This window comes from Neovison vison, chromosome 3 (assembly GCF_020171115.1).
Source record: "Neovison vison isolate M4711 chromosome 3, ASM_NN_V1, whole genome shotgun sequence".
NCBI lineage: Eukaryota > Metazoa > Chordata > Mammalia > Carnivora > Mustelidae > Neogale > Neogale vison.
In genome coordinates this window covers 47311938-47329622 of record NC_058093.1, presented here as the reverse complement: position 1 = coordinate 47329622, position 17685 = coordinate 47311938, and the positions used below count along the sequence as shown (strand labels likewise).

The window sequence follows — 17685 nt, the reverse complement described above, 5'->3', positions numbered from 1 at the left end:
AAATCACCAGCATGAAGCTCCTCACGACCCCTAACACAGAATTCTCCCTTTTGCTGTACAGGGACTCATACACGTCCTACAAACAGCGGATGCACAAAATCAGTCATATTTGGTCCACAAGCAAAGGTTACTCCATGCCTTCCTACCTCAAATTCTTGTCCCATCTCTCTGGCAGAGAGAAAATCTGTGCTGTCTGTCCTCACACAGTCTGCACGAAACCAACATTCTAATCCAACGCCACCCGATGGCTATCAAACTATCCACAGCAGTCCAGGCAAGACTACCTCATGGAAACAAAACAGATGGAGAAAGAAAAAACACCCTTTAAAGATTTAGCCCTAGGTTTTAAATCTTTCCATCGTCTCCTTACACTATGTACTGACATTATTTCCCTCCACACAAAACTGAATTTTGTTTATCCCAGCCACTACTGACTAGCACCTGAGAGGCCACTGGAGGCTGTGGCCATCAGCATAAATGGAAAAAGTGCTTGTGGGATGCACTGGGCCATATTCTGGTCCCAATTTAACTTCGGATGCCTCCCCAATGCCTTAGGATTATTTCTAGACCTTAGTGGACTAAAAACATTAACACCTCATCCCTACCTTTAAGATACAATTGACGTAAAGGCCAAAAAGGGTGTGGTTTCAACCAGTCTGAGCTTCCACCTGTGGCTCTGCTGGGCCTCCACGCGGGACGCTCCCCAGGGGGACACTCCAGGGCCTCCATGCAGGACCCTTCCGGACCCTCCCCCAGGGCTCCACGCCAGACGCGCCCTCCCCCTGCCGCAGACCCACCCCTGACTCCACCCTCCTCACCCAGCTTCCACGCAGGACGCCCCCCGGACAGACCTCGCCCCCTCGGACCCCCACTCGGGACGCCCCCCGGGCCGCTCCCTCGCCCCCCGACTTCCACTCGGGATGCCCCCCGGGTCGATACCCGCCCCCACCCCGGCTTCCACCCGAGACGCCCCCCGGGCCGACCCCACCGCGACCCCTCCCCGGGCCTCCACGCGAGACCCTGTGCGGCCCGCCCTTGGGCCTCCACGCTGCCGCCGGCGGCGGTCTCCGCACTCACGGGCCCCGCCAGCCGACTGGAAGGCCTCCGGAGCCCGGGCGCGGACTCCGCGGGTGGACCACTGTCCTGAGGCGCCCGGCCACCGCGGGCCTCAGTGCCAGTCCGGCCTCGGCCCGCTGCCCCCGCCGCCCGCCCGCGCACCCGCCCACCCGCCGCCCAGCGTGCTCCCTGAGACCTGCGTCCTCACCCGCCGACCCGGCCCGCGCCGTCGCCCGCAGCGGCCTTCGGGTTGCGCCAGCTCCTCCCGCTCACTACCGCCGCGCCCGACTGCCCGCGGGCCGCCTCCGCGCCGCAAGCCCCGCCCCGCGCCGCGTGCCCCGCCTGGGCCCGCCTCCACCCCCGCGGACGCGCTACCGATTGGCCTGCGAGCCTCTGGGGCGGGGCCTCTACGGCCCGCGGGCCTGCGGCGCGGCACAGAATTATGATTGGTGAATAGACAGGAAGGAGGCGGAGCGAGAGGGGACTGGAGGAGTCGAATGCCAATCAGCAGAGACCGCCTCGTGGGGCGGTGCTCGGCTCCGGAGGTTGGCTTCAGCTTTGGGCGGAGTTTCGGCCTGAGAGCCAGGGTTTGGCTCGCCGGGAGGGGGGCGGTTCTGGGCGCGGCCCCTCTCCACGCAGCCCCTCTCCTCCCGGTCCCCGCCCGCCAGCCACCCCACCAGCCACCCGAGTCGACCCTTATTGCACTCCTGGGGCCTCCTGGACTGTGGCCTAAGGCCACTGACGGCCCAGCGAGGCTATGGTGCAGTGGAGACTGGCCGCGTGGGGGAGGCCTATGGTCCTCTTAGCCTTGTGGTCCTTTTAGCCTCACGACCCCCCACCCGGGAACGGAAATATGACACTACTCCTGGGCCTCCCATACCCGCGACCACCAGGAGCACACACCCCTTCTTCTAAGGGTTCAGTGAATTCCTACGCATCCTTCAAGATCCTACCCAACTGGCCCGCAGGGGCGGGTCCTGCCCCGCGCTGCCCTCGAAGGGATAAATGTGGGATGGACCTGGGCTCATCCTTGAGGGGACCCCTCTCAGGAGTTTCACCACCTGGGCTTGGCCGGACTCATCACATTTCCTAAAAGAGGAGGCTAGAAAAGCTGATCCTCCCCACAGGGTAGCCTCAGGGTCTGAGGCTCAGCAGGGAGCCAGCCTGGCAGGCACATGGTTGAAGGGCTCAGCCTTGAACAGAGGTCCCTCCACTTCCTGTCTCCATGACCCCCATCACTCCTTGAGGCCTTTCCTCTAACTGGTCCCCAGCCCCGTGAGAGTCCAGTGGACTCCGCCCACAGGGCTGCACACACATCGCAGGGGTAGACTGACCTCCCCTGCACCGACAAAGGTGTGCAGGGCCAGTGTGGGCCAGGAGAGTCTGGTCAGAGGGGTAGGGGACTCCCTGGAGGGTACAAGGTGTGAGACCAGAGAGAAGGTGCTTCAAGAAGCACTGGTGGGTCCTTGGGTACTCAGTGGTGTGGGCTAGTCCAAGGGCCATCCAGCCACCCAGACCAGACTTGGTAGTCCTGGTGTAAACAGTGTTCTCTAGTAAGCTGTAGGGCTCTCCACAGTCAACTTTTCTTAGAAATATTTAGAGTAGGGGTGCCTGGGTGGCTTAGTTGTTAAGCGTTTGCCTTTGGCTCAGCTCGTGATCTCAGGGTTCTGGGACTGAGGCCCACATCGGGCTCCCTGCTCTGCTGGGAGTCTGCTTTCCCATCTCCCACTCCCTGCTTGTGTTCCCTCTCTCTCTGTATCTCCCTCTGTCAAATAAATAAATAAAATCTTAAAAAGATATATTTAGAATAGAATTTTCTACATCTATTCCAGTCATTAATATTTCTAGGTATTTATAGTTACTGCTACAGTGACTAAGATCCCTTTTCTAGCTCCATTTTCTAATCTGTGAGTAGACATCACTGAACTCTTATTAATGCTAACTTTTAGCACACATTCTCTCACTTTAAGTAGATGGTCAGATCACCTGTTATTAATTTCTTCCTAATCCTTATGACTCTTTCTTCTGGGCTGGGATCACCAATACAAAGTTGGGTACTGAGGTTATGGGTGCCAATAATTCCTCCTGATCTTATGCATAGACATTCTGCAGGGCTTTGACCCTTTCTGAGCAGACTTCACACCTTCATAAAGAACCAGTAATAACTCCTCACTAATAGCCAAACAATAGTGCTTTATTGATAAAAGGTTAGTTTCAATGGATACAAAATTGCTGTGTGAAATAAGTTTTCAAAATACATTTCTATCGGTAAAGATTACCCCTTAGGAAAAAACAATTATCTCTAAGTGAAAGTACGTTTTTAGATTTGGGCAGCAAAACAGAGGGGGCCATAGACGTGAGAGGATATAGGTCTGCCCACCCAAATAGCCCTTATTGTGTGACTAACGGCTGGCCCTAGCAGTTCTTGCAAACTTGGCAGGCGGGGGCTGCAGCCACCACGCACAACTGTGCCCCCAGCACTACCTTTTAAATGGCTTTTCCTAGTGTACTTAATGCCAACATAACCCAGACAGCTGGCCTTACACGGAGGTGCTCTAAAGTCAAACACTTTGTTTCCTCTTGATGGATCTTTATATGACTGTACCTGAACCTAAGGCTTCTTTATTCAACAACGAGAAGACAAAATTCTTGAGAACACCCGATTACTGTCTGTAGCCCGCCTCTGTGACTAACCCGTTTGGACCACGTCACTTTATTTTGGCCCAAGCAAAAACTCTAGGTGAAGCATTTTCTGCATCTCTGCCCCTCCTGTTAGAGCTAAATGAAAACACGGAGCCAACAACTGCTCCCTCCAGGTGTCCTTTCACCTGTCACTTTCTGGGGACCAGTTTCCTAGTGTCAGTATAAATGCTGAAAGAAGCAAGCCCCAGAGCCCCTCAGTGCCCCTTGGAGGGAAGGGAGCGGCCAAGGCCACAGAGCACAGAAAACCGATTGGACTGGTAGCATTGATCAGTTCCACACTATGGCACAGATTTGAAATGTCTTTCAGTCTCACCCGACACAACAAAGGATGTGATGGTAGTTGAAAATGTACAATAGTCTGCACACAGAAAAATGATTGCTCCTATGTGCCTTTCAGAAAACTATTAAAAATTTTAGAGAACCAGTTAAAAGAAAGCCAACTCGGCATTCAGGCATTATGGGGTCACGAGCCTCAGGGCCCAGGACAGGTCTGGGTTCAGAGGGCTACCCTCCAAAGGACCCCGATTCTCACTGCTGAGGCAGATCTTACAAACCTATAGTTACAGAAAGCACATGAGAGTGCCATAGAAAAATATAAAAAAGGCTGGTTTCTAAATATATCATTTATTAATTTTCCTTAAAAAAGTTACTTTTCATGTTAGTTGAGTAAAAATCATTTATTGGCTCTGTGTGGGTAAGAATTGTTGCTGTAATATGAAAACTGGAGCTCATGGACACTCGCTGACATAGCGGAGTATTACCAGTATCAGTGGGGAACACTACAAAACGTGGCTTGTGGTGTTCTCTGCAGAGCAGCTTAAAAAATGACCTAGCATCAGAAGCCAAAGACTTAAAATTTGCCCCTGATTACCTGTTTTTAAAAGAGCTATTTAAGTATACACATACCGTATTGGATTTTTACTTGGTAAAAAAGCAAATGTGCAGATGAATTAACAGTATTGAATTATAGCAGCAAAACTGGTTTTAGGTATTGTGCTCAAAGCAAAGTGAAGCAAGGGAGAAGCGCCATCCTGGTGACCTGGCAGGTGAGTGCCCTGCAGATGCCAGCTCACCTTTCCCCATCACTAGGTCCACATTGCTAGCACCCAGGCACAGGCTGGCTACGTCCGGATGTTCTAGAAATGAAATCAAGAGTGCTCCTCAACAACTAGTCAGGCCAGCCAAATCAAAGAAATTCAATGTTAATTATATATAATGACTGATCCTGGAAATCAGTTCCAACATTAGTGGTTAGTCAAGGTGGAAGAAATATGAAAAATGCAAGGTTCACCTCACAAAATATAAAGTATAACATACCAACGAAATATAAATGTTAAAAGCACTTCATACAAAACAACACATCAAAAGTTTAAAAAAAATTAAATTTTCAGGCACAGGTACTGTAAAATGTGGATGGGCACCCTTCCAATGATCTCTCGGAAACACGCAGCTGTAGAATTCATGTGGAATGTTTTCTGTGTCTTGCAAAGCGTTTTCTGGAAAAACACAACACAACATGTTTAAATGCAAGTGGTGCAACGCTCACTGCTATGACCATTAACAGCATCATTTTCTGTGTAACAAAGGGCACAAACTGGAAAGAAGTTGACCGCAATGATCAGAGTTAACTAAATCAAAACATCTCTTGGGAAGCAGGAGCACCACCAAACTACAGCGTGTGCAAAAAATATAAATCAGTTGTATAAACCTAAAGTTGATTCCTTATAACTTCATAAAGTTTTAACATTTAGAGAGGCAGCAAGATCAGAGAAGATGAGCAAACATCTGACACTCCACCTGCCTCAAAGGAGCCCCACTGCTCAGAAGTCCCATTTCTTTCTAACTCACCAGGCTTTCCCCATCAGGCACCAAACCTGCTCAAGCAGACTCAGCCTCATGGGGTCGGCGGTGCTGACATCACGCCGGTTATAGGTGTACAGGCAAATAACTTAAAACCCTGGCACACCCCAGTGTCCTCATTGGTGCCATGTGGACTCAGCACACACTGTTGCAACTATTCTAAGGTGTCAACACAATGCTGAACATAAATAACCAACTCTGGCCCAGGAAGGGGGGTTACACGTACATTCCCATTCCAGTAACTGGTTACACCCAACACATGCATTTGTGTGCTTCCTATGTACTTGAGACCTTTCCCCATAAGCCCCAAGGCCAGGGTGCTGTTTTGGTGGCCAGCACTCCCACACACCCCTGCAGCTCCTTCCTCTATCACCTGCATGTCTTCCATGGGGGACTCCTGATGGATGTCCCAGGGTCGGGGCTCCCTGCCTTCTGTCTCATCAATCCTACCCCATGTTGGCGAAGCCTCAGTTCACTCATGTCCCCAAATCCCTTCCTCTTACCACACACATCGTCCTGCCTCTACAGTCAGGGCCCCACCTGTAGTGGACTCTGCAGCTGCACCCCTAGCTTCCCCAGATCTGTGCCTGTGGCCAGTACCCACTCAGTCTGCCTAGCCCCAGGCATCTCTCTTCTAGGGAACCATGTGCCTCAGCCCCAACCACACATAGCTGCTTCCTCCTCTGGCCTGTATTTGACTTCACCTCTCTGTCCTTCCCCTGCAAGGTAAGGAGAACAGTCACCTAGAGAGCTCTGAATGCCCACCTGTCCAAAGGACAGAGGGGAAGAGACACTTATTTTTTCCTGGTCCAGGGTCCCTGATGTCTGCAGATTCCCTTCAAACAGGGAGGCCAGCGCACACTGGGCCAGGCATCTGCCATGACTCACGGACTGTCGTGGGGTGGAGAACTGCGGCGACAGCAGAAGTCAGCAATCCCCCTCGAGGTCCCTGGCCCACCTGACCTAATCTGATACTTTACGCCATCTTTACCTTTGGTCTGCATAATCTGCTTTAATAACACCTTCAAAACCCTGTTTTCAGCTGTAATAAGTTTTTAACTGCATGACTAATAAAGGTTATTTTAATATTTACTTTATCTTCGTTAACATCTTTACTAGACAAGCAGAGCTGAAGAGGAGTTTCCACTTTTTAGAAGCTGCCTGGTCTCCTTGAATGCCAGCGAGAGTCAAACCCAAGAACTTCAAAATGCAAGACACTAGTGAGACAAGAGGGAGTACGCGTCGTCTGGAAACACAGTCTACCCCCCTCCAACCCCCGCGTTACCTCACACATGATGCCCATGGGCCCCGCCGTCGCCGTCCCCACCCTGCATCTGCAGCTGCATTTGCGCCTGCATCCTGGCGATCATCTCCTGCATGCGGCGGAGCTACGGGACAGGACATGGGGACTTGTTACTGGTTCCCAAGGCCAGTCGTCCCTGGATACCCTCTAGGGGCGCTGTGAGATTCCTAAGATTTCAACTTCCAGGCTTTCTCAAAACATGACAAAGAGCACACTAAGGACTCTTATAAATCAGTAAAAGAACAAATAACTCAATAGAAAACTAAGCAATGATAAAAATTCAATTCAAGTAAGAAACAAAAATTAGCAGCAAACTGAAGAATTAAGAAAGACAGGATAACAAAAGATGCTTTTTAACCTAAACGGTGGGAAAGGGGCTGCCAATCCCAGATGTGGACTGGGCCTGGGACTTGTCTTAAGGGGCAGCAAGGCGCCCACTGCTCACCGGGTGGATGGCTCTTCTCCACTACCTTCACCACTGTTCATGACTATGGTTTCCACTGATTTAGAAAGGCCTCCAGGCATGTGGTCATAAAATATTTACCTGAATTTTCTTAAGTAGCTTTGTAGTCATGTTTTTAACATTTAAGTACTTTAATCCATATTGAATTAATTTGTCCAAAGAAGTGAGTCTTACTTCTGTTTCCAAAGGCTGGCCCATTGGAGGGTTTCCTGGATATGTGTGGATTCCATAGACTGCAACGCCACCTCTCGCAGACACTTTTCTATACTTCAAACCCATTTCTGGATGTGAATTCCATCAGCCCATCACGCCCAAGCCACACAATGGATTTCTATGAGCAGTGGAGCTAACCCTCCCTCATCAGTATGCATTCACAGGGCCTCCTGTGCTTTCCATTCCCCATCTCCAGACCAAGTGTTGGAACTATTTCAGCAAGCTCTCCCCCAGAAGAACTTCACAAACCAAACCACTCTGCAGGAATGGCATTCAGTTAAGAGAGAACTGTGATCTTTGCAATGGGCGATTTAAAGTCATTAACATGCAATTTAAAGTCATGTGTCCATTTAAATTCTGAAAATTGTTTCCAGGAGAATTTTCTAGTTTCTTCTCTATACCAGTCCTGCATAGTTCTCAAATTTTTGTTAATGAGTGGCAGTCTCTTTCTTTGTATTTTCCAACTTATCTAGATCTATTATCTATATATAGAAAAACGACTGAATTTTGAATACTTTACTAAGTTACTAAATTCACTAAGCTTTAGGGATGAAAGTCACTAAATCTGTACTATTCCCAAGTTTTTCCTTCTAAATGGCTACTGAAAATCAAATGATAACATGTGTAAAGCAATATCTATACTATACAGATGTACACATAATAAAATAGATTACATGTAATACATTCCTTCTCAAAAAAGGAAGAAAAACTGTAATGATCTGTGGATGTACACCAACAATATCCTTCTCTCCTTACCTCTGCTTCCTTCTCCAGCAGGATCTGGTCTTTATTCATGTCCTCGTTTTCCACTTTCCTAAGAGTTGAAAGAAATTATAATTAACAATATTGTAACAAACTTAATTGGTTATTTCTGATGACAAATACCCACAGTAAAATTTCACTTTACATTTCTGAGAAAAGTATTTAAAATTACCTGTTTATCACTTTTCTAACACCAATGAATAAGAAAGAAAGATGAGAAAAAACACAGCACAAGATGGTGAATTTGAGAAACTTTTCTAACTCCAAGCAGGGGTGGGACACTCTGGTCTTTCCTTACTTGAAGAGTGGCAGCTGCCATCGGGAGGATGGACAGGTCTTAATGGACACAGACTGTGACAAGGACACTTGAACAAGAAGTAGGGCCTTAGCATCCAGGTCGAAGAGGCCAGCAGGGGAGGCCCGGTGAGCAGGCCCTGAGTGGTGAGGACACAGCTCTTCATGAGTGCACATTTGCCTTCCACATCGGCCTCTAAAACCTTACTTAATACCTGGTCCCCAGGTAAGGTTAAGCAAACCTTAACATACACCCTGTATATATACACAAATCCACCAGACTTCCAAAATGTGAATATTTTAATAAATTACAACACAGCCACCCCCTGGATCTGCGATTACCGTGCCCCGTGCCAGGCCGTGGATTGGACACACATGACCCTCCTGAAGGGCAGTCAGAAGGTGAGCAGTAGCCCAGCGCTGCATCCCAGCACCGTGTCCCAAAGCCTCCGTCCCTTACCCATCTCCTCCCCATATGCACATTATTACAGGAAAAGGGGTGAGTACAGGGCAAGAAGAGGTTTTGAGAGACAGACCACATTCATATAACCCTGATGGCAGGCCTCAGCTATAATGGTTTCATTTTACTGTGGTTGTTAATCCCTCACGTGTGCCCAGTTTAGAGATTAAACTTTATCATAGACAGGAATGTACAGGAAATAGGGGTGTGCATATAAATTTCAGCATCCTCCTCAGTTCTAGGCACCCACTAGGGGTCTTGGAACGGATTCCTGAGATCAGGAGTGTGGGAGCAACCACTGTACAGAAAATTCTTATTATAAATGATACAGATCACTTGATACGTAAGCTAAGCAGAGATAGGATGTGATCAGGCATAAATCAGGTCACAGAACACAGATCTTGAATAAAACCTATTACAGTGGTGAAAGAGAAAAGGTGAGGGCACTATGTGCATTTCTGAGGAGTGGAGCTGCCTTCTTTTTTCTTTTAAAGATTTTATTTATTTATTTGAGAGAGAGTGAGAGAGAACACAAAGGAGGGTAAGGTCAGAGAGAGGCAGACTCCCCATGGAGCTGGGAGTCCAATGCGGGACTTGATCCCGAGATTCCGGGATCATGACCTAGGCTGAGGCAGTCTCTTAACCAACTTAGCCACCCAGGCACCCTGGAGCTGCCTTTCTTAATGGCAGGTAAGTCTGCCCTCATTTACAGACAGGGTGATGTTCTTGAGACCAATCTCTGGCCTTTCCAGCTAAACCTGCTCCTTGCGTACTGTTGGTTCATGTTACCTTTGACAGGTTACAGAAAACAAGGTAAGATGACATTAGCAACAAATGCCTAGTAATAGCTTCTGAGTAGGAAACCAAATTGTGCTGCTTAGAGTCAGGAAAGCCCAGCAGGACAGGGTGAATCTGTGACACAGTACGGAGAGAAGGGGACAGCCATGAGGTGGGGGAAACAACCTGCCGCCTCTCTTGAGCCTCTCAGAGCGGAAGTTTTCATAGTGAAGGTCCTGGGTCACCTCCTGGAGATCCTGCATGTGGGTGCTGGAAGAGAGAAGGGTGGGGCAAGGCTGGCTGTGTGTGGGAGCTGTCAGCAGGGAGAAGCCCCACTAGCCGAAACCCCACTTGTTACTTGCTGAATCGTACACAAAGTTGCTGGAATCTGGGATATGGGGCTGAGGCTGTGCAGCTTTCTCTTCTCCCTCCCCCCAAAACAGGTGGAAGCACAGCCCACAGGACTGGGAGAGGAGACCCTTCCAAGTAGCCTCTCCTACAGGTGCTGCCAAGCTCTGCCATCACCAGTGCCCAGGTAAGATTTTAGCAGATCATTCTAGGTAAACAATGTCTGAAACAGAACATGCATTTCTGAAAGAACTCAGGGAAAACATGCAATTCATATAATCGAATTCCCCAGCTTAAAGACTTCATTAATTTAAGCTATGAAAAAGACCATACATTGAAGCACTAATATTTTGAATAAACCAAAAACAGGACTTTAAATCTTCTAATCATCTCAGAAAACATTCATCATTTTCTTGGCTCAGCTTTTTCAAATACTTAAGCAGCCAAGAATGAGTAAAGGTAACATATTCCATCTGCTCAGAACGTGAGGAAAGGGATGGAGAGCAGGCAGGGGGCCGGCATGGTCTCGCTTGCTCTAAGAAACACACAACACACAGGAAGGCTCCATCTGCAGCCTCCACGACAGCAGTGTGACCACAAGAACCCGTCCCAAGCTTCCTATGCAGTGACTGAATTGTTTTTAATCAATTTTCAGTGGTTTTAATCAATTTTCAGTTACTCGAAATTTACCTAAATCACCCACTCTCTAATGGAGTAAAGGAATCTTCGATTTCAGCAATACTCTTTGTATGCCTCTTGATTCAAGAATAGCATCAACTACTGTCACTTTTAGATGAACACTTTTTAGAGGAAAACGTCTGCTTTTGTAGTTAGGTCTGTTGTAGGTGCTAAGAACACACGGGAAGAACCTCAGGGCTGCCTGGGGCAGACCTGAAATGGTCATGTGTGGCGGCCAAGGGTGGAGAGGCCACTGTGCAGCCAGCCTGAATATATGCCCCCAGAGCAGGAGGTGTCCCATGTTCAGTGCGGCCATGCCACAGCGCACATCTGGTCTACTTTCAGCGTCAAGAGAGATGGGAGACTAGGGAAGAGGGTGTGCTAAGCACTTGGTCTCGAGAGGGACAGGCGGGTTCTGCAGTGTGAGTCCCAGAGAGCTCCCAGGGAGGGCCTTCCACAATAGCCTGTTCCACAACAGGCTGCAGCGGCCCCTGCACACCCAGCAGTCAAAAAGCTTCACTCTCTGTGCTCGACACTGCCCATGGGAATGCCCAGGGATGCCCGGGGATGCACAGGGGCACCCGGGGACGCCCGGGGTTCTTACATGAGCATCGTCCGCAGCTTCAGAAAGTCATTGTGCTCCGGGTTCTCCACTTCCACAACGCCCCATGGGTAGAGGCGGCCTCTGACCTTCTTGCCCTTGGCTTCAATCAACTGATTGGATCCAACCACAGAGAATGGGATACTGGCCTAGAAAGAGACACACCAGGTAGAGAGGCTCCATGCAGGGAAAGCCAGCTTCCACTGCGAACACAAGAACACAGGCATGGGCTGAACACACTGCTGCTTTATTACATGCTTCCTTGGCAAACTAAAACATTCTGCTCAGAAGTGACAGGTATTTTCCACATGGGAAAAATTATATGGAACAAATTAAACCCATAATAACATTTCTAAACTTTAGGTGACAGCTATGTCAAAATATATTTAAAGTAAAAATACTACTGTAACTGAATCTACCAGACAATCTGTGAAAGGCCAGCCTTCCATGAGGTGGCCCTCTATCAACTCCTTCCACAGCACTGATGACAGGAACAGGACTGACTCGTGTTAGGCATCTGGAGAGCACTCTTACCTTGAGAAGTCTAGTCTGCTCTTTAAAGTCCTCATCTTCATCTGATTCTGCATCAGGTAAGTGATAGATTTTGATGTTATGTTCTTCAATTTCATCCAGAATCTGAAAGGATGACAAACCAGGAGCAATTTTAAATCACATGACATTTCAATCAAATCTAACTATTAAAAATATATCAGAATTATCCAACTTTCAATACAGAATTAAACCAATTACTGGTTTTCAAGTAATTTTATACACTGCTGGAGCAGTATTTATGCTGGCCTTTTGTGCAGTCTTCTGTCCAGAGTAAACAATAATAATGCACCAGCTTCAGCGTATAAAGCAGCAGACGAACACCAATGCCAGCACAGCAGCGACGAGGAGATCACACACCACAGCCAACCTCAGGAACCAAACATGCCCTAGGAGCAGCACAGCCTGAGGCCGCAGGCACCAAGAGACCCACAAGCTTCGCCAGAGGCCAAGAGAGGAGGAAGAGGCACATAGCAGAATAATCTTGCTTAAGGCTCCGAGGAGAGGACACAGTAAGACACCTGGGGTGGCTGGACAGTAAGCCTCTCAGTGGGGTAAGCCAGACGGACAACCCAATACCAGGCTGGGGTCTGGGTTTTATTCAACAGGCAAAAACTGGCAGCAGAAGAACCACACCCTTCAACCAACCAGGCTGCAGTGTGGCCTAGAGGGGATGAAATGCCCTCTGTGCCAGGCATTCCAGCAGGTATAGGCAGGCTAAAGCTCCCCTTATCCTCCTGCAGGGTCCTGGGCCACAAGGGACAAGCACATATGCCAAGTCAGGAGAAATATCCCTACTTTAGACCCTAATCTGGCAATGGATCTTCTTAATGGGAACTCTCAGGCATTTCTGATCAAAGACCTCGAACTTGACACACTGTCTGCACAAAGTCAGGATTCATGAAGAGGTCTTTCTCCCTCCTCCCAAAGTCCTTCCAGCATCCCCATTCTTAGTGGAGGCAGAGGAATGATTTCCCCCATGGGAGAAGGAAGGCAGTAAGTGTAAACCTGCTGTATTTCTTCCCTTTTCCTGCCCGTTATCCATCTCTGCTGGCCCATCTGCTCTATGTCGGCCCCATCAAGACAGGGTGTACACTGAGGATGAGAATCCAGTGGAGAAATACATAATAAAAGGCTATTTTGAATTGGAAAGAGGAAAAAGGAAGGGAAGAATCAACAACAATCACAGATTTCTCTGTCTGGGCGACTGCACCAGAGATAAACTCAGGTACAGGGCCAGGGAAGCTGGGAAATAAGCTCAGAAGCGGGGGAAGAAGAGACTCTTGTTTACACACATGAAAAAGAAGATTCTCAAAAGGGAAAAAAGCAGAAGCTACAGGAGATGATATGATGAAAACAGTATTAAACCATGCCAACATTCAGGGGTTCGGAAGACAGGTAATGAAACAGGTAGAAAGACAAGTGCTGAGCTTCTGAAAGCACAGCCCACCCCATTGCTGAGGCCCAAGAGCAGGGACAACTGTTGCTGGCTGATGGGGAGCCAGAGTTCGAGATAAAGGAGAGGGTAGGAAACAATACCGGGAAGTGTAAGACCAAAGCAGGTCTGCCAGAAGTTTTTCTAGATCAGGGACTGGGGAGGTACCAGGAAGTACAGGGGAGAAACCAGATCAAGAGGAGGGATTAGGAAGACCCAAGATGAAAGTGATAAGGGCAAAATGGGATTTCACTTCATCTTAGACTTTGAAATCAAGCCCCAGAGTTCTGGACATAGGATCAGAGATGGGAGGACACAACATTCTAACTCTGTCCCTGCTCCCCTCTCTGAAATCCAGCGTAACATTCTTTATTAGAAAAGGTGGAGTTCCCCTAAGTGGGAGCTACTCAAATAAATATGGTCCAGCATATACGTGTCAAAGCTTTCAGGGGCTCTCCCAAAGGACTGGATATTTCCTAAAGGACTGGCAGGCACTCAGACAACAGAGGAAAAGGCTGACAAACATGCATGCATACAAATGAAAAACTCTGCTGTGACAAAAGACAGCAAGAAAATTGTGAAAACAGAAAAATCAAAAACTAGGTCTGAAAACAGTGTGTTTCACTGTTTCATTTTTATTGACTCGTAAGTCAATTAAAAAAAAAAGGCAATGAAAACAAAGCACAGGCTCTAAAACCTGAGAGAGCCTACTAACAGGGATCAAGTAGCAGGACACAAACACACTCACATCAGCAACTGGGAAACACAAATGGAAACCAGATGCCACTTCCTGTTTTTCAGGTGGGAGACATTTTAGAAAAACTGGTGACACACCTAGGATGGTTCCAGGTGTGCCAGAGGGCAGAGTGCTCACACTGCTTTGGGCACGTAAGGTGTTACAAACTTGTTTTGAGGGAAATTCAAACTTTATTTTTTTCTTTTAAAGACTTCTTTTAGGGTTGCCTGGGTGGCTCAGTCCTGGGATCAAGTCCAGTATTGGACTCCCTGCTCAGCAGGGAGTCTGCTTCTCCCTCTCCCACTCCCCCTGCTTGTATTCCCTTTCTCACTGTCTCTCTCTCTATCAAATAATGTCTTTAAATCTTTATGTATTTGAAAGTGAGAGAGCACACTAGCCAGGGTTGGGGGGAGAGGCCAAGGGAGAAGCAGACTCCCTGCTGAGCAGGGAGCCTGATGCAGGATTTGATCCCAGGACCCTCGATTAGAGTCCTGGCAAAGGCATACGCTTAATGACTGAGTCACCCAGACGTCCTAGGGAAATTGAAACTTTAAATGTCCATCTTTCAATATTTAAAATGCCCATCCATATCTTTCTAAGAATCTGACTTAAATAATTCTGAGAAGGCAGACATGTACCTACTCTGTGCCAGGTACTGTTCTAGACTCTTGGAATATACAAGGAAGATAAGCAAAGATCCCTGTGCCAGGAACTGAGGGACGATGGTGGAAGGACCAAGAAACACACTGAAGAAATATTTTTGTGTGTGCTGGGAATGCTCTTATTTGAGACAGAGAGTGTATGTGTATATTGCTCTGAGCTGTGTAAGGGTGCGGGGGAGTGTTTTCTATGTATGCTGGAATTCTTAGAAAGTCAAGTGACAGTATAATATGTATGCTATGGACCAATTCTATAAAAACAAAAACATAAACAGACTATGCTTTGAAATGCTACACAGGTAACTGTTAACAACCACTGCTTTTACAGATAATTAAAGGGGAGCCTGGGTGGCTTAGTCTGTTAAGCGTCAGACTCTTAGTTTCGGATCAAGTCATGATCTCAGGGTTGTGATACTGAGTTAGGCTCCGTGTTAGGCTCCACGCTGGGTGTGGGGCCTGCTTGCCATTCTCTGTCTCCCTCCCTCTGTCCCCACCCACACCCCTGCTTACACCCCCTCTCTCAAAAAAATAAAGAAATTTTATTTGTAGAATTCAGTATATGAATTTAGACTTTCTTAATGGGCATACAAATAGAAAACAGGCAAATAATTAAAAAATATATACCAAAGAATCCACGAAGAGGCTTTTAGGATAACACAGAAAAGGCACCAGAGACGAACAACCAGCACACGGCTGCTGGGAGACCAGGGGCACTTGGGCTGGTGAATGGACAAGTGCAAGGCAACCTCTTAATGGCCAAAACAGAGGCCTTTTAAACAGTCACAATAACAGATTACAATTAAAACATATTCCTAACCGGACGGACGGTTTGTAATAAAACATTTAGATCAACTAACAACTTCACAGAGATGATCATACTTCCACACCCACATCACTCACCTAGCACATGGCGTCCCTTCTATTCACTGAAGGCGTTTCATGTAAGGGGAATTACAGACAATAAGAACTTGACAACAGTGAGAATATTAAAAATCTACAGGTGTTCGGTGTTCCTTAAAAATCATCAGACTCCCCGCCTGCTCCCCCATATCTTTGACACACATCCATTCTTCCCCAGGCTCTTGGCCCTCAGCTACCCACAGTGTGAGACACATACCCTCTTCTTCAAGCGCTCCCGTTCCTTCAGGGTGAGCGTGTCAGCTTTGGCAATGACAGGCACGATGTTCACCTTATTGTGTATTGCTTTCATAAATGCGACGTCTAAAGGCTTAAGTCTGAAAGGAGTGAGACTGTCACGAATTCAGGGGAAGAACAGGGAGACCACACATTTCTTTTCTCTCAAAATTATCTCTCACTTCTTGTATTAAAATACACAACTTAGGGGAAGCTGTCAACCCACCAAGCAGAAAGGAAATTCTAAGGACTTGTTGGTTTCTACAGTAAGCGGTCCACTTACCCGTGTCCAAAGGGCGAGATAAAGTAAAAGCAGCAGTGCACTCTATTATCAATGATGTGCCGTCTGTTCAAGCCACTCTCGTCATGCAGGTACCGTTCAAACTGCTCATCGATGTAGGAGATGATGGTCTTAAAACTGTGAGAAACATAAATAGCGGTAACAATGGGATACAAAAGGCAGGCAGCTCCTAACTTCAAAGACAAAACCAGTTTTTTTCTGTCCCCTGCCTCCTACCAAATGTAATTTGATAACTCACTCAACAGATGGGACTGGAAAACAGGCTCCTACATTTGGCAAGATGGAGGTTTTTGGAAAGTGTGCCAAGCTTAATTTCCCCCAAGTGCCGGTGTGTGTGTGTGTGTGTGTCAAGGCCTGAAGAGAAGTGGTGAAAACACCTGAGGTGGCTGAACAGAGGGCTGCCAGATCATACAAGGACTGTGAGTGCACAGAGGATGGGGCAGGTGTGACAACATGAACCACTGCCGTAGGATACAAGGAGCAACACAGAGCAGGGCACGACTCCCGAGGAAGGAAAGGGATGGGAGGGCCTCTCCCTTCCCCCTCAGCTGCTGGCACACCCATGCTTTACACCCCACAATACAGGAGCCCACTGCTTCCACCATAACGCGGGCCTCACTGCAGGGTATGAGGCTGAGTGCCCTTCTGTCTGCGGCTGTCCTCCTGTGCCACAAGGCTGAGGATCAGGTCTCTAAGAGGAAGGACTACATCAGAGTCCTCTCCACTGGCCAGGGTTCATTCAGATCCAGGGGTTTCCTTTATATGAGCAGCTGATGAATGGTTAGCTCTTACAGGAAAAATATTTTTTTCTTTGTGAGAGTTCTCATTTAAAGTGTTATCATCAGCGCACGTTGAACTGTCCCACCGCTTTATTAGACACAGCTACCTCAAACCCAATCACCACCTGGACACTTTAAATGTGAATGCATTCAAATAACCCTAAGCACTTCTGGAGCCATGTCCCCAAGTGGCGTACCAATCCCTGCAGTTGATGGCATCCCCATAGCCAGGCGTGTCCACCACGGTCAGGCGTAGCTTGACCCCTCGCTCCTCGATCTCCACAGTCGAAGCCTCAATCTGGACAGTTCTTTCAATTTTCTCTAGAAAAACAAGCTTAATGAGAAAATGTGCCTAAAAATCAACCCAGTTTTCAAAGAGGAAAGATGATCTGTTAGTTTCTTATTAATAAATGACTCAGAACTTCATTACCCCTCTTGGAGGAAGGTTTTCAGAGGTTACACAAGGTGTGTTACCTCACTTTACCTCACTGTGTAAAGTGAGCCCCAAGCTGGCAAGGACACCTGGCAGCTAAGATCAAATAGCAGCTCAGGAGGGTTAAAATGGCAATATTGA

At 47.8% G+C, this 17685-nt stretch overlaps 2 protein-coding genes across 7 annotated transcripts in view; both read right to left on the bottom strand.

The window, feature by feature from the left end:
* FARP2 (FERM, ARH/RhoGEF and pleckstrin domain protein 2) overlaps positions 1-1335 on the bottom strand; it is a 114803-nt gene extending 113468 nt beyond the window's left edge. For all 5 annotated transcript variants that reach the window (XM_044242026.1, XM_044242029.1, XM_044242030.1 and 2 more), the window contains exon 1: positions 1265-1335. The gene's annotated coding sequence lies outside the window, so the exon portion shown is untranslated. The remainder of the gene's footprint in view (positions 1-1264) is intronic.
* A 1894-nt stretch (positions 1336-3229) lies between these two features.
* SEPTIN2 (septin 2) overlaps positions 3230-17685 on the bottom strand; it is a 34015-nt gene continuing 19559 nt past the window's right edge. For both annotated transcript variants that reach the window (XM_044242025.1, XM_044242024.1), the window contains exons 5-13: positions 17309-17432; positions 16315-16449; positions 16015-16132; positions 12053-12154; positions 11522-11667; positions 10078-10161; positions 8355-8412; positions 6905-7007; positions 3230-5255 (exon numbers count right to left, since the gene is read on the bottom strand). In XM_044242025.1, coding sequence (XP_044097960.1) covers positions 6906-7007; positions 8355-8412; positions 10078-10161; positions 11522-11667; positions 12053-12154; positions 16015-16132; positions 16315-16449; positions 17309-17432 — 869 coding nt within the window. In that variant the 3' untranslated portion in view covers positions 3230-5255; position 6905. The remainder of the gene's footprint in view (positions 5256-6904; positions 7008-8354; positions 8413-10077; positions 10162-11521; positions 11668-12052; positions 12155-16014; positions 16133-16314; positions 16450-17308; positions 17433-17685) is intronic.